Genomic DNA, 14,220 nt, shown 5'->3' with positions numbered 1-14,220 from the left:
CTAGAAGAACCACAGTAGAATCACAGTCCAACCATAGTAGAACCACAGCAGAACCACAGCAAAAGAATACATCTTTAAGTGGTCGCTCCCATGTCCTGGTCAGGGACAGGGGCAGGAGAGAGATCTATTCTGCAGGTTTATACATGTATATTGGGGTTATTAGCGGAGGAACCCATGTATTGCTACCAGGAACAACAATAGAACCACTGCAGAAGCAGAGCAGAACCAGTACCATGACAGAACCACAGCAAAACCAGAACTATGACAGAACCACAACAGAACCAGTACTATGACAGAACCAGAGCAGAACCACAGCCGAACAAAAGCAGTACCACAGTAGAACATATCTGAATCAGAAGCACTGTAGGACTATTGTAAAGCCACAGCAGAACCACAATTCAACCATTGTAGAACCACAGTAGCAGGGGCGTTGTTAGACGTAAAACTCTACTGGGGCACAGGCCCCTATTCATATCCCTTTTTTTTTTTACTTTCAAGCTTTCTGCGCACAATGCACTACTAGGCTATAAAAAAGCCCCTTGCTTAACCCACTTTACACAGTTCAGGGACACAAGATGATATCAGCTTTCAGGGGCATCAATAGTTAATGTGAGCGCACAAATTTTTTTGGCATTCATTTGAGCGTAAATACGTTTTTTTGAGCTTCAGGTAATATTGTTTTTATTTTTTAGTCAAAATAAGATGATAATTTAGAAACTATTTTAGTCATGTTTTCTTAGCCTACCTCAATTCTGACTTGTGTGCCGAGTCCGACACCTGGACTTCTGTGTGCGTGCTGCAGTGGCTATTTGGCACACAGAAGAGCGCGCTGACATGGAATTCTGCGTGCATCGGTTTGTTTTCGGTTAAACTGCTTTGATTTTACAAGCATTGATTGGGATACTGCGTTAATTTTTTGCGGGATTATCAATCTATTATTAATGCATTGACTAATAAAGTAAATTGTTAAAACTCAAACTTTGGATTTATACTGGGGCACAGCAGATTTATACTGGAGCACTTGCCCTGAGTAAAAAGGGTCTAACGACGCCCCTGCACAGTAGAACCAGAACCACAGTAGATCCATAATAGAACCACAGTAGATCCATAATAGAACTACAGTAGAATGAAGATGGGTGGTTTTGACATTGTTGATTCTGTTATACAGTAGGGCTGCAACAAATGATTATTTTGATAGTTGACTAATTTAACGATTATTAGAACGATTTATCGACTAATCGTTGAGAGACACTCACCCATATCGTTCTGCATTTAATTAACAAGTAACTGCCTGACTGATGCAGCATTCTTCCTAATACCTCCTTTTGTATGTCATATGAATATGCAACAGAACAAGGGTGAGTGATAAGACATTTTATTTGTGTATAAACTATACAATGTTTTATCACATGTCTCTCATAATCCAAACTGTCCCGACTCCTATGATAGATCACTTTTCTATGCCAGGGGTCCCCAAACTTTTTTCTGCGAGGGCCAGTTAATTTTTCCTTTCTTTAATGTGGGGCCGGGTCTGTCGGTAACAGAAGATTACATGGGCCGGAGTAACTACCAGTATTATTGTGGAGATTTTATTGTGATTTTAAATGTATTTATTATGCTAGATTAGTTTATTATTTTGTTATGCACCATACATCCATACAAATCAAGTGATATATAGCCGATTAAAAGAGCATTATTACTATTGTAATGACCTTTTTTCATATCCATCGCTATGGAAATCAAAACATTTACTTACATATGCATATTAATCAGTGTGAACTTTGTTTTGTTTTTTTATACAAAAAAAAAGAAGAAAAGAAAAAGTCTGGTATTGTTCAGTATTCGGCCCGTGGGATGTAGTTTGGGGACCCCTAATCTATGCAAACCAAACTACCACTTTACTGCAATAATGTTTTTTATATATTTTTTTTTCTTATTTTCATTCACAAATAAAAATATTTAACACATACGTATATATATATATATAACACAACATATTTAAGGTGCTTTCCTACTCAGAAGTCGGAATTTCAGAGTGTCATTAAAATGGTTGTGCACTACTGTCTAACCGCTGTCTGCTGACAAGTTGCCACGGTGTTAGTTGCACGGTGTTAGTAAGCCTATGTGTGAAATATGAGAGGACACATAACTAGCCCTTTTTTATCAAGTGGTGTCATTAATAATGGCTATCCTGTGTCCTCTTGTGCCGGGATGTTTCCGCTTTAAATGCTTCAACATGCCCGTTGTGCTCCCATGAAAGGCATGTTCCGCCCTGCAGCACAGCAAAGCTCTGCTAGTTTGGCTTTGTTTGCACTCCGACATTCTCGTAAGCATTGTGTTGTCTGGTCTTCTATTGGATTGCATACAGGAGTGTTACAGTCTAGCGCTACTGCGCCGCGCTGATCAAATCGCTTTCTTGCAGGCCCTTAAAATAGGTCATATGAGATCAAACGACTTGTCAACAACAGAAATATTTGTTGACAATTTTCTATTGTTGAAGTTGTTGATAATGTCGACAAATCGTTTCAGCCCTATTATACAGTATTCTACAGTATAGAGGAGTATGGTGTGGCATATTGCGATATAGTGTAGTATACTGCTGCATTGTGGGATACAGTGCTGCACAGTGTAGTATAGTGTAGGAGAGAGGAGTATAGTGTACGAGAGTGTAGTGTAGTGTAGGAGAGTGTAGTATAGTGTGCGAGAGAGGAGTATAGTGTAGGAGAGTGTAGTGTAGTGTAGGAGAGAGGAGTATAGTGTAGGAGAGAGGAGTATAGTGTACGAGAGTGTAGTATAGTGTACGAGAGTGTAGTATAGTGTACGAGAGTGTAGTATAGTGTAGGAGAGAGGAGTATAGTGTAGGAGAGTGTAGTATAGTGTAGGAGAGAGGAGTATAGTGTAGGAGAGAGGAGTATAGTGTACGAGAGTGTAGTATAGTGTAGTATAGTGTAGGAGAGTGTGGTATAGTGTAGGAGAGAGGAGTATAGTGTAGGAGAGTGTAGTATAGTGTAGGAGAGAGGAGTATAGTGTAGGAGAGAGGAGTAGAGTGTACGAGAGTGTAGTATAGTGTACGAGAGTGTAGTATAGTGTAGGAGAGAGGAGTATAGTGTAGGAGAGAGGAGTATAGTGTAGGAGAGAGGAGTATAGTGTACGAGAGTGTAGTATAGTGTACGAGAGTGTAGTGTACGAGAGTGTAGTATAGTGTACGAGAGAGGAGTATAGTGTACGAGGGTGTAGTATAGTGTACGAGTATGGAGTTAGATTAGTTTCATAATTCACAAACAAACGTAACACGATTCACAAATGTATTTCATGATTCACAAATAAATGTAACACGATTCACAAATGTATTTCGTGATTCCAAATGTAACGCGATTCACAAATAAATGACCCCATTACATTTGTTTGCAGCCTGACGAATACGAGTTACAAATCGGAGAACACGAGTTACAAATCCCTGCATTTGTGTGTGTGTATTTTTTTAATTTTCCTGACGCGCTTAGATTTACAAATTCCCTGCAGCCTATCAGATGTCTCTTCCAATTTTAGCCAATCACAGCTAGCTTGCTAAACGTTAGCCTAGGAAACACTTACAATTAGTAAACATGGATCCTGCCATTCTCAAGAATATTCAATCACGTATGATAACCGGTTTAATAAGATTAACAAGTAATATTTCACCTACATGCTACCAGACGGCATTGCTCTTGATCTGAAGGAGACATTTTGTCTGTTATTATGGCAGGTTGTTGAAGTCCACATAGACACGTTAATGTGATTGGTTAAAATTTGAAGAGACAATCTGATAGGCTGCAGAGAATAACTTTTTGAAGAAAATGCATTTGTGAATCTAGGCGCGTCAGGAAAGTTCCAAAAATCCACACACAGAAACGCAAGGATTTGTATTATTTGTGAATCGTGTTACGTTTGTTTGTTTGAATTATGAAAATGATCTAACTCCATATACAAGAGTGTAGTATAGTGTACGAGAGTGTAGTATAGTGTACGAGAGTGTAGTATAGTGTAGGAGTATAGTGTACGGGAGTGTAGTATAGTGTACGAGAGTGTAATATAGTGTACGAGAGTGTAGTATAGTGTACGAGAGTGTAATATAGTTTAGGAGAGAGAATATAGTGTACGAGAGTGTAGTATAGTGTACGAGAGTGTAGTATAGTGTACGAGAGTGTAATATAGTGTACGAGAGTGTAGTATAGTGTACGAGAGTGTAGTATAGTGTACGAGAGTGTAGTATAGTTTAGGAGAGAGAATATAGTGTACGAGAGTGTAGTATAGTGTACAAGAGTGTAGTATAGTTTAGGAGAGAGAATATAGTGTACGAGAGTGTAGTATAGTGTACGAGAGTGTAATATAGTGTACGAGAGTGTAGTATAGTGTACGAGAGTGTAGTATAGTGTATGAGAATGTAGTATAGTTTAGGAGAGAGAATATAGTGTACGAGAGTGTAGTATAGTGTACAAGAGTGTAGTATAGTTTAGGAGAGAGAATATAGTGTACGAGAGTGTAGTATAGTGTACGAGAGTGTAGTATAGTGTACGAGAGTGTAATATAGTGTACGAGAGTGTAGTATAGTGTACGAGAGTGTAGTATAGTGTACGAGAGTGTAATATAGTGTACGAGAGTGTAGTATAGTGTACGAGAGTGTAGTATAGTGTACGAGAGTGTAATATAGTGTACGAGAGTGTAGTATAGTGTACGAGAGTGTAGTATAGTGTACGAGAGTGTAGTATAGTGTACGAGAGTGTAGTATAGTGTAGCATTGATATCAGTAATAAGAAAACTAACCTCCTACACCCCCCTGTCCTGCCCTGACTATGGTTGGCATGGTAACAGGTCTCGTCCGGTGATCACGGTGGATGTGTCCATCTTCCTCCCCGCTTCCATCAACATCACTGCCCCGCAGTGCCACGAGGGAACGCACCTCAACTGCTTCAATGCCACTGTGTGTCTGCGCTTCAGGGGCAAGCAGCTGCCAGGACTCATAGGTAGGAATGGACGCAGCACTGACACACACACAGAGGTAGTCCTGTAACAGCACCACTGAAACACACACACACACAGGTTTACACAGCACTGACACACACACATTTACATTTATTCATTTAGCAGACGCTTTTTTCCAAAGTGACTTCCAAGAGAGAGCTTTACAAAGTGCATAGGTCACTGATCATAACAACGAGATAGCCACAAAACATTGCGAGTAGCCAAAACATGAAGCACACATTGTGAACAACCAAAGTAAGTGCCAAAGGGAAGAACCATAAGAGCATGAGTTAAACAAGTTACAATTAAACAACATGAACTGCTATAAGTGCAAGTGTACCTGTGGAGAAAATAAAAAAATAAAAACAATATATCACAGCGAGTACAAACAATTTTAAATCAGTTACCACTAACCACAAGAGCAACAAGTCTCTGAGCAATAGTCATTGTGATCCTTGAGGAAACTAACATCGGGTCAAGCGAACCATTCCTAAGTACCGTTGTACTCCCGGAACAAGTGTGTCTTGAGCCTTTTCTTGAAGGTGGAGAGACAGTCAGTGTCTCTGATGGAGGTGGGGAGTTGATTCCACCACTGGGGGGCCAGACAGGAGAAGAGCTTGTGTTGGGACCGGGCGGTCTTGAGCGGTGGGACCACCAGGCGGTTGTCTGAAGAAGACCGTAGGTGACGGGTGGGGGTGTAAGGCTGCAGGAGAGACTTGATGTAGACGGGTGCAGTCCCGTTCACTGCTCGGAAGGTCAATACCAGGGTCTTGAATCTGATACAGGCCATAATAGGTAGCCAGTGGAGAGAGATGAGGAGCGGGGTAACATGGGAGCGTCTGGGTAGATTGTAGACCAGGCGGGCCGCTGCGTTCTGAATCCTCTGAAGAGGGCGGGTTGCACATGCTGGGAGACCAGCGAGCAGCGAGTTGCAATAGTCCAACTTGGAGAGGACAAGTGCTTGGACTAGCAGCTGGGTGGAGTGCTCAGACAGGTATCTCCTGATCTTCCAGATGTTGTAGAGGGTGAATCTACACGACCGGGAGACCGCAGCAATGTGGGCCGTGAGGGAGAGCTCGTCGTCCATGGTAACCCCAAGGTTCCTGGCAGAGGATGAAGGGGTCACCGTCGCAGATCCCAGGGTGATTGAGAGATCGTGGGAGATGGAGGGTTTAGCCGGGATGATGAGAAGTTCTGTTTTGGCGAGGTTCAGCTGGAGGTGGTGCTCGGTCATCCAGGCGGAGATGTCTGTGAGGCAGGCCTCAATCCTAGCTGAGATCCCCGGATCGGTCGGGGGGAACGACAGGTACAGCTGCGTGTCGTCAGCGTAGCAGTGGTAGGAGAAGCCATGGGAGGTGATGATTGGTCCAAGTGAGGTGGTGTACAGAAAGAAGAGGAGGGGTCCAAGGACGGAGCCCTGTGGGACACCAGTGGAGAGCTGGCGAGGGCCTGACAGTTTGCCTCCCCAGGAAACCTGGTAGGATCTTCCCGACAGGTAGAATGAGATCCACTGGAGTCCAGTGCCAGTGATGCCCATCTCAGAAAGTCTGGCGAGCAGGATCTGGTGGTTAACTGTATCAAACGCTGCAGATAGGTCCAGCAGAATGATGATGGATGACCTGGAAGCCGCTCTGGCAGACTGGAGGGCAGTGGTGACAGAAAGGAGGGCAGTATCTGTGGAGTGGCCAGTCTTGAAGCCCGATTGGTTGGGGCCAAGCAGGTTGTTCTGAGAGAGAAAGTTAGACAGTTGGTTAGATACAGCACGTTCAATTGTTTTTAAAAGGAAGGGTAACAGTGATACCGGTCTGTAGTTCTGGAGGACGGCGGGTTTAAGGGAGGGTTTTTTGAGTAGAGGGGTAACTCTAGCCTGTTTGAAGGCAGAGGGGAAGGTGCCAGAGGTAAGAGAGGAGTTTAGGACATGGAGAAGAAAAGTTATGATGGAGGGGGAGATGGTTTGAAAGAGAGGGGAGGGGATAGGATCAAGGGGACAGGAGGTGGGGCGATGAGAGACAATGAGGTCAGAGATCTCTGCCTCAGACAGGGGAGAAAAAGAGTTTAGACATTTAGTTGGGTCAGTCATGGAGGGTGAGAGGGTAGGAAAGGTGGGTTTAGGGAACCGACTGCTAATGTCGCCGACTTTTTTCTCAAAGGAGGAGGAGAAGTCGTCTGCTGTCAGGGTGGGGTGGGGGAGGTGGGTTAAGAAGGGTGGAGAAGGTAGAATAAAGTTTGTGGGGGTTTGAAGCAGAGTTAATTTTGTTCAGAAAGTAGAGGGTTTTAGCACCAGTTATGTGAGAAGAGAAGGATTTGAGGAGGAAGTGATACTTATCAAGGTCCAGACCGCCTTTGGACTTGCGCCATCTCCTCTCAGCTGCTTCACGAATAACATCCGTAAGCCACGGGCAGGAGGGAGAAGATCGTGCAGGCCTGGTTGACAGGGGACAGAGAGAGTCAAGTGATGCAGTTAAAGTGGTTAACAAGGTGTCGGTGGCAGTGTTAGTGGGGTGGGACGAGAACTCGTCAATGGGGGGGAGGGAGGATGTTACAATAGAGGAGAAATGGGAGGGGGATAGGGAGCGGAGGTTGCGCCGGAAAGTTACAAGAGGAGGGGAGGTAGAAGGAGTTGGAGGGAGAGAGATAGAGAATTGTATAAAGTAGTGATCAGAAATATGCAATGGGGTTATAGAGGTTAAGTCAGTGATACAGTTACGTGTCAGGATGAGGTCTAGCTGTTTGCCTGCCTTGTGGGTCGCCGGTGTGCTCAGCAGCGTCAGGTAGAAGGAGGTCAGGAGAGACAAGAAGTCGACGCATGAGAAGCATGAGATGCAAACGCTGGGATGAAGTCTGCCTTGTTCACAGCAGACTGGCAGTTCCAGAGCCCTATAGAAAGAGAGAGGGCAGGTGGAGAAGATCTGGATAGGTAGTGAAGGTTAGAAGTTGACCGTATATACTTTGTGATATATCTACGTCTACGGGTAGTGTAATGAACGGGAATGCTGAAGAAACACATGCTAGCTATGAATATGTTCTAGGTGGATTAGAATACAAATAGGGTGATGCTTATCAGAAGAGGTGATCCACCACGTCGGCCGTCCTCGGTGGACTCCCGCAGGTAGACTCCCTGTCTTTGTTCGACCGAGTCTTCGTGCACCGAGGCTGCCAGACTAATTGCCTAAATATGCTAAACGTCATTTGGCAGAGCCGGGAATCGAACCGGTAACCTTCAGATTACTAGCCCGACTCCCTAACCGCTCAACCACCTGACTCCCACTGCCTTGAGGCAAAGTTTTAGCAAAACACAAATGAATGAAACAAACTCTGGTTACTTACAGTCAGATGGCAGTCACGAAGTACACTCAGTAAGACACTATTAGCTCTGAATCTGATTACAGAAGTCAGGGCTGATTTAACCAAATCCAACAATGGCCCTAATTATGTAAACAAAGCCAGGGTCTCACTCGGCGGCAAGTACCCTGAAACTCGATCTCTAGCTAGCTACCTATTGACCAATTTAGCTGCTATACCCTTACCCTCTGTCCTTGAGGCAAAGTTTTAGCAAAACACAAATGAATGAAACAAACTCTGGTTACTTACAGTCAGATGGCAGTCACGAAGTACACTCAGGTCTCAACACACACAGAGGTAGTCCTGTAACAGCACCACTGAAACACACACACACACAGGCTTACACAGCACTGAAACACACACACAGAGGTAGTCCTGCAACAGCACTACTGAAACACACACACAGGCTTACACAGCACTGACACTCCCAGACAGAGGTAGAACAGGTACACACTAGTGGGTAGGAGACTGGGTTGTGAGGTAAGCCATGTCCGCACCAGATATAGCCTGCTGTAGACTACTGTAGACTGCTACAGACTGGTCTAGACTATTATAGACGGCTAGCGACAGACTGCTGTAGACTACTATAGATGGCTGGCGACAGACTGGTGTAGACTGATATAGGCTGTTATAAACTGGTACAGGCTGTTATAGATTGTTGTAGACTTGAGGTGAATGATGGAGACTGGTGTACACTACTGTGGACTGCTTTAGACTAGTTTGAACAGCTCTAGACTGCTAAAGACTGGTATATACTGATATAGACTGACAGATGTAGACTTGTAGTAACTGGTGAAGAATGATGTACACCAGTCTAGACTGCTATAGACTGGTGTGAATTGCTCTAGACTACTATAGACTGGATTAGACTGCTCTAGACTAATATAGTCTGCTACATTCATTCATTTATAAAAAGAATTCCCCAAAGGGCAATTCAGACCTCTCTACACTGGTGCAGGCTGGTTTATATTGCTCTAAACTGGTATAGACCTGTATAGACTGGTGTAGACTGGTGTACACCGCTCTAGACTGCAATAAACTGGTCAAGACCTGTATGTAAGGCAGGGGTGGGGAACCTTTCTTCTGCCAAGGGCCATTTGGATATTTATAAAATCATTTGGGAGCCGTACAGAATCATCAACTTAAAAATGTGCCTGCTGTATTTGGTCAAACATTTCATTAACTCACCCCTAATGTGATGGCTGAAACTGCTTCTCTTTGGTGAGGTTTGTGATGTTAGCTGGCACGGATGCAGTCTGCTTTGACTAGGGGTGCATCAAACATTTCTTGGGGGGTATCATGATTACGGAAAGGGATCCTATCATTTTTTAAATTGCTACCATTTTTGAGACTGCTTATCGATCTGAGTGTTAATCAGGCGTGGGGCTTAGCCCAAACCAACAACATATTCTGGGTTTGATTTGCTAGAAAGGAATTCCACACTAAATGGGAAATTTTTGGGTACATTGGTACGCAACGCTGCGCGCCTCCACGGTCCTCTTCCACATATTAAAATAGTGCTGCTGCCAACGAATAATGCACCTAATAATATGGTTCCTGCAGTGCCATGGCGGGCCGGACCAAATGATTTCGCGGGCCGTAACTGTACGTTCACACTGCAGCGTTTTTTAACGCTCTGCACCGCTCGCCTTCCCACAGTACACCACGCTCGGGGGCGTGTTAGACTAGTTAATACAGAGTTGTAGTTCTCTAAGGTCACTGTTGTAGTCATGGCCAAGCGTGCAGATTTGGGTTCATGTACTCACAATATCGATCAAAATACCACTTTTACACAACATTTATGTAAAAATACCGAATTTTTACTAGTGCAAGATTACAGTAGAGAATACATGTTACGCCACCAATCACTCAACCAGTCGTTTGTAGGCTGGGCTAGCGAGCTAGCAGTGGCACAGAACAGTCACGTAATGTGACGAGACTGAATTTAAAAGTAGGCTATAAAAACACACTACGAACACTGACGACATCGGCAACCATGTACCATGCATTATTAGTTTAATGTAATCTTTAAATTCAGGCTCATCACATTAGTAACTTTGTTCTGAACAGAACTGGGTGTGCAGACACATACGAAAAGTTTCTCCTCCATCTTGAAATTGTGAAACCTAGAAATGTTTATCATGACCAACGGTTGATACGTTACAAGAAACCAATCCGATTGGCCAACGCTAGCGTTTTCACGCTCCTCATTTATATAAAGTTGAGAAAATCCAACTTGCAACGCTCCGCTCCGCTCGCCTTCCCACAATGCCCTACGCGAGCGTCAACGCCTGGTTTCATTGAAAATGAATTGGAAGCCGACGCCCCGCGCCGCTCCACTCCGCTGCAGTGTGAACGCACTGTAAGGGATAATGCCCAACGAGGTGTCCAATATCACCTGATAATGGACGATGTGGAGGCGTGAACCGTCCGACGCGCAGCGGAGGCCATTATCAGGTGATATTGGACACATCGAAGGGCATTATCCCGCTTATACCATGGTCACTTGCCAACGATTTTTTTTTACAAACATTAATTTATGTTTTCAAGCGTTTTGTAAAAAAAAAAGTAAGGTTTTTTAACGTTAGCCAACTCTGATATTTTATAGTCCGCTCAGCTCATAGAACCAACACCAGCTTTCCCTTGGCTGAGCTATTAGCCCGAAAGCTAACGTTATGCTAGCAAGATTCAGAGGCAATAACATTGTGTACGGTTGACAAACAGTAAATATCAATTTACAGTATGTTTGACAATAAGATTTGCTAGCTAATCAGCCATGTCACTTTCCCAAAATCAATATCAAGATTTTCACGAACAAAGTATCGGCCATACTAGTACTAGGCTACAGTACGGCCGCAGCCTGTGGAGCGAGTTCAATATCAAATGGATGTGAGATGACTGCATCAAAGTTGACATATTCTCCAAACAGTAATTATAATTTTACAGTATGTTTAACAACATGACTAGCCAGCTATCGAGCCATGTCATTGTCCCCAAATAAAATCAAGATTTTTAAGAAGAAAATAATCGGCCATGTGTAGAGTTGCTGCTACTGTCGTGTTGGCCGCAGCCTGTCTGCAATAGATTGACTAGCGAGGTGAATAGCGAATGGGATGTGAGATGAGCGGTTACGTGACACTGACACACTACATTCAGAAAAGTAAAATTTTCAAATACGTTAAAATAAATATTGAAGTCACTCATTGTTGTAAATCCAAGTTAGCTTGTTAAAGTCTTTCAAAATTGTAAATGGAGGCTTTGACTCCGTCCCTGTTGTTATGGTTACTTATTTCAGACACTTTGTACAGGCTCATGATACTATGTAGCCAGCGGAATAATTTAGAACGGTGAAAATACAGTTTTGCTGCAATAACGTTGTAGGTGTCCGTTATCACCCGATAATGGACACCCCTGCAGCCAATCAGAATCGAGTATTCACCCAGGCCATGGTATAATTAAAGATCCTGTAAAGTGGAATTAAAAACGAGTTTCAAGTTCACCACACCACAGAATAATGTGTTATTAACTACCCATACAAATTCGAATGAAAAGAAACACCGACAAGTATGTTAAATTAGGCTTTGAAATCGTAAGAAAATCAGCAGTCTTCTCTGTTTGAGACTGGGGGGGCGTGTCGCTTGAAAGAGCTGAAGCTCTGCCCCCTCGCTGGAAGGCACCGTCTCTCTCAAGTAAGCTACCTACGACCCAGATAATGGACGCTACGTCAAGCCGAACAAAACAGTATAGAATTATACCTCCATTTCCAGATACCTCTGGAAAAGTTATCTAGTATAATTATAACAAGCACACAGAACTGAGTGATGAACTGCTGGCGGTGGTGGATGGTCCAGGTGCGACCGGAGGATGAACGGCCGGGGGGGCGATGCTCGGTACGGCTCCGCGCTGCAAGAGAAGCCGTATGTTGGTGAACCCCGTCTGTCTCTGGTCCATGTTAAAACTGTCCGCCGTGAAATGGTCAGTGGCGCAGAGGCGGCTGTTGGAGTTTATCCGAAGCTTTCCCTGAGCGTGGCTCTTCACAAAATCTATCCACATATTTTTCCTTTCATTATCAACAGGGAACTTAAATGGCGTTGCAGCGCAGCTGGAGTTCTTGCATCCAGGGAAGATGCAGTTGCGGGTGGTGGGAGACATCCTGAAACTAGCTAGGTAACTGATGTAAGCTACAATAACAGTACTGCAGGAGGAGCCATTCAGTGATCTGATGTAGATAGGGCGAAATGACGTCGATAGGGCATTTTTTGGCTCCGCCCATTAAAACCTGATCTGAAAACGGAAGAGAAACTGTTCTTCGGTCTAACTCCACATTTCAGTGCGACAAAGTATATAATGTACTTAGAAGCAAAACATGGAATTTACTTTACAGGATCTTTAAGCAATAAGGTACGAGAGGCAGTACATTATCGTCAATAAAGTACGTCTTCCAGGGTGTTGTTAGGCCCGATGCGCATGTACTGCCTCGAGTACCTTATTGCTTTTATACGGTTACCAGCTAAATTATAAATAGTAAATAAATAGTAAGCTGTCTTTCAGCACAAAATAGTTATAGCCAACAAACGTTGTGTATCCATTTCAGTAGCCGAGAGAAAATAGTCCCGTACGTGTGGCTGTTGCTATTCAACAGACAAACAGCATTGTGAACTTCACGTTTGTTAGCCTAGCTAGATCTCGCACCATCTCATTCATTCTCAATGCTCATTTTATCAAAGTTGCCTTTAAAATAACAACAATGACAATGGGACACTTTCAATAAAATAATATTTAATTTAAACATTAGGCCTAAACATTCTAAATCATTCAAATGTAGGCACTGGGTATAGGCTATACTATAGTTGGTTTTCCCCACCTCTTTACAGAAAGAGGAAGTCATCCCCCCCAAAAGATCGAAGTTAACATGAAACATGTTGATGTGATTACTGTCAAGCTTGAAATGACAACTAATAACGGTCGCGTTATATTGATAACGCACCAATATGGAACGCTCCTCAGCTTAATTGTAAACAGGTGTACAGTTACTTTTTGAGTGCGCACTAATATGGAACGCTTCCCTTTTAAGGTAAATGTAAAAAGGCGCACAGTACTTTATCGCTCAATAATGCACACCCCAGAACTCCCTTTCAACCAATCAGAATGCTTGATTTCATCCACCCGTATTATAAAGACTGATATTGACTGCTGTTGACTTGTGTAGACTAGGGTGTACACAGCTGTTGACTGCTATAGACTGGTGTTAACCTCTCTTGACTGCTATAGACTTGTGTAAAGCTCTCTAGACTGCTATAGACTGGTGTAGACTATTCTAAACTATTATTGACTGGTGTAGAATGGTCTAGAATGGTGTTCCCCTACCATTATATTAGGGGGGCGCCCCGCCCCCCCAACGGCACCCCCCTGGAAGGTCAAGTAAAAAAACAAATTTTATTTTATTTTTATATAGCGCCCGATCACAAAATAAGTTATCTAAAAGCTGTAAACCTAGGGGTAACACTAAGTTATGTATAGACATTCTACAGACATCTATAGACTGTTACATACTGGTGTAGATTAGATTAGACTGGTGTAGATTAAATTAGACTGGTGTAGATTAGACTGGTGTAGATTAGACTGGTGTAGATTAGATTAGACTGGTGTAGATTATAACTTTATTCATCCCCAAAGAGAAAGTCAGATGTCACAGCAGCCCCAGTAATACAATAAAAAGCATCAATGGAAAACCATAAATACATATAGCTGCTAGTAGCAATATTGGATTCAAATTAATCCAATATTGGGGATATAAATATATATTTGACCTGGGATCAAACCTTCAACCCTTTGGATACAAGTCCACATCACTGCCAACTGAGCTATGGACACTGC

At 43.3% G+C, this 14,220-nt stretch overlaps 1 protein-coding gene across 1 annotated transcript in view; it reads left to right on the top strand.

The window, feature by feature from the left end:
• itga9 (integrin, alpha 9) overlaps positions 1-14,220 on the top strand; it is a 100,321-nt gene that overhangs the window by 39,893 nt on the left and 46,208 nt on the right. Inside the window, exon 14 of the mRNA XM_067235957.1 lies at positions 4,852-5,003. Within this exon, the coding sequence (XP_067092058.1) occupies positions 4,852-5,003 (152 nt within the window). The remainder of the gene's footprint in view (positions 1-4,851; positions 5,004-14,220) is intronic.

The sequence above is a fragment of the Osmerus mordax genome, chromosome 5 (genome assembly GCF_038355195.1).
Source record: "Osmerus mordax isolate fOsmMor3 chromosome 5, fOsmMor3.pri, whole genome shotgun sequence".
In the NCBI taxonomy this organism is placed as follows: Eukaryota; Metazoa; Chordata; class Actinopteri; order Osmeriformes; family Osmeridae; genus Osmerus; species Osmerus mordax.
The sequence above is the reverse complement of the archived record's forward strand: the minus strand, read 5'-3'. Positions and strand labels throughout refer to the sequence as shown.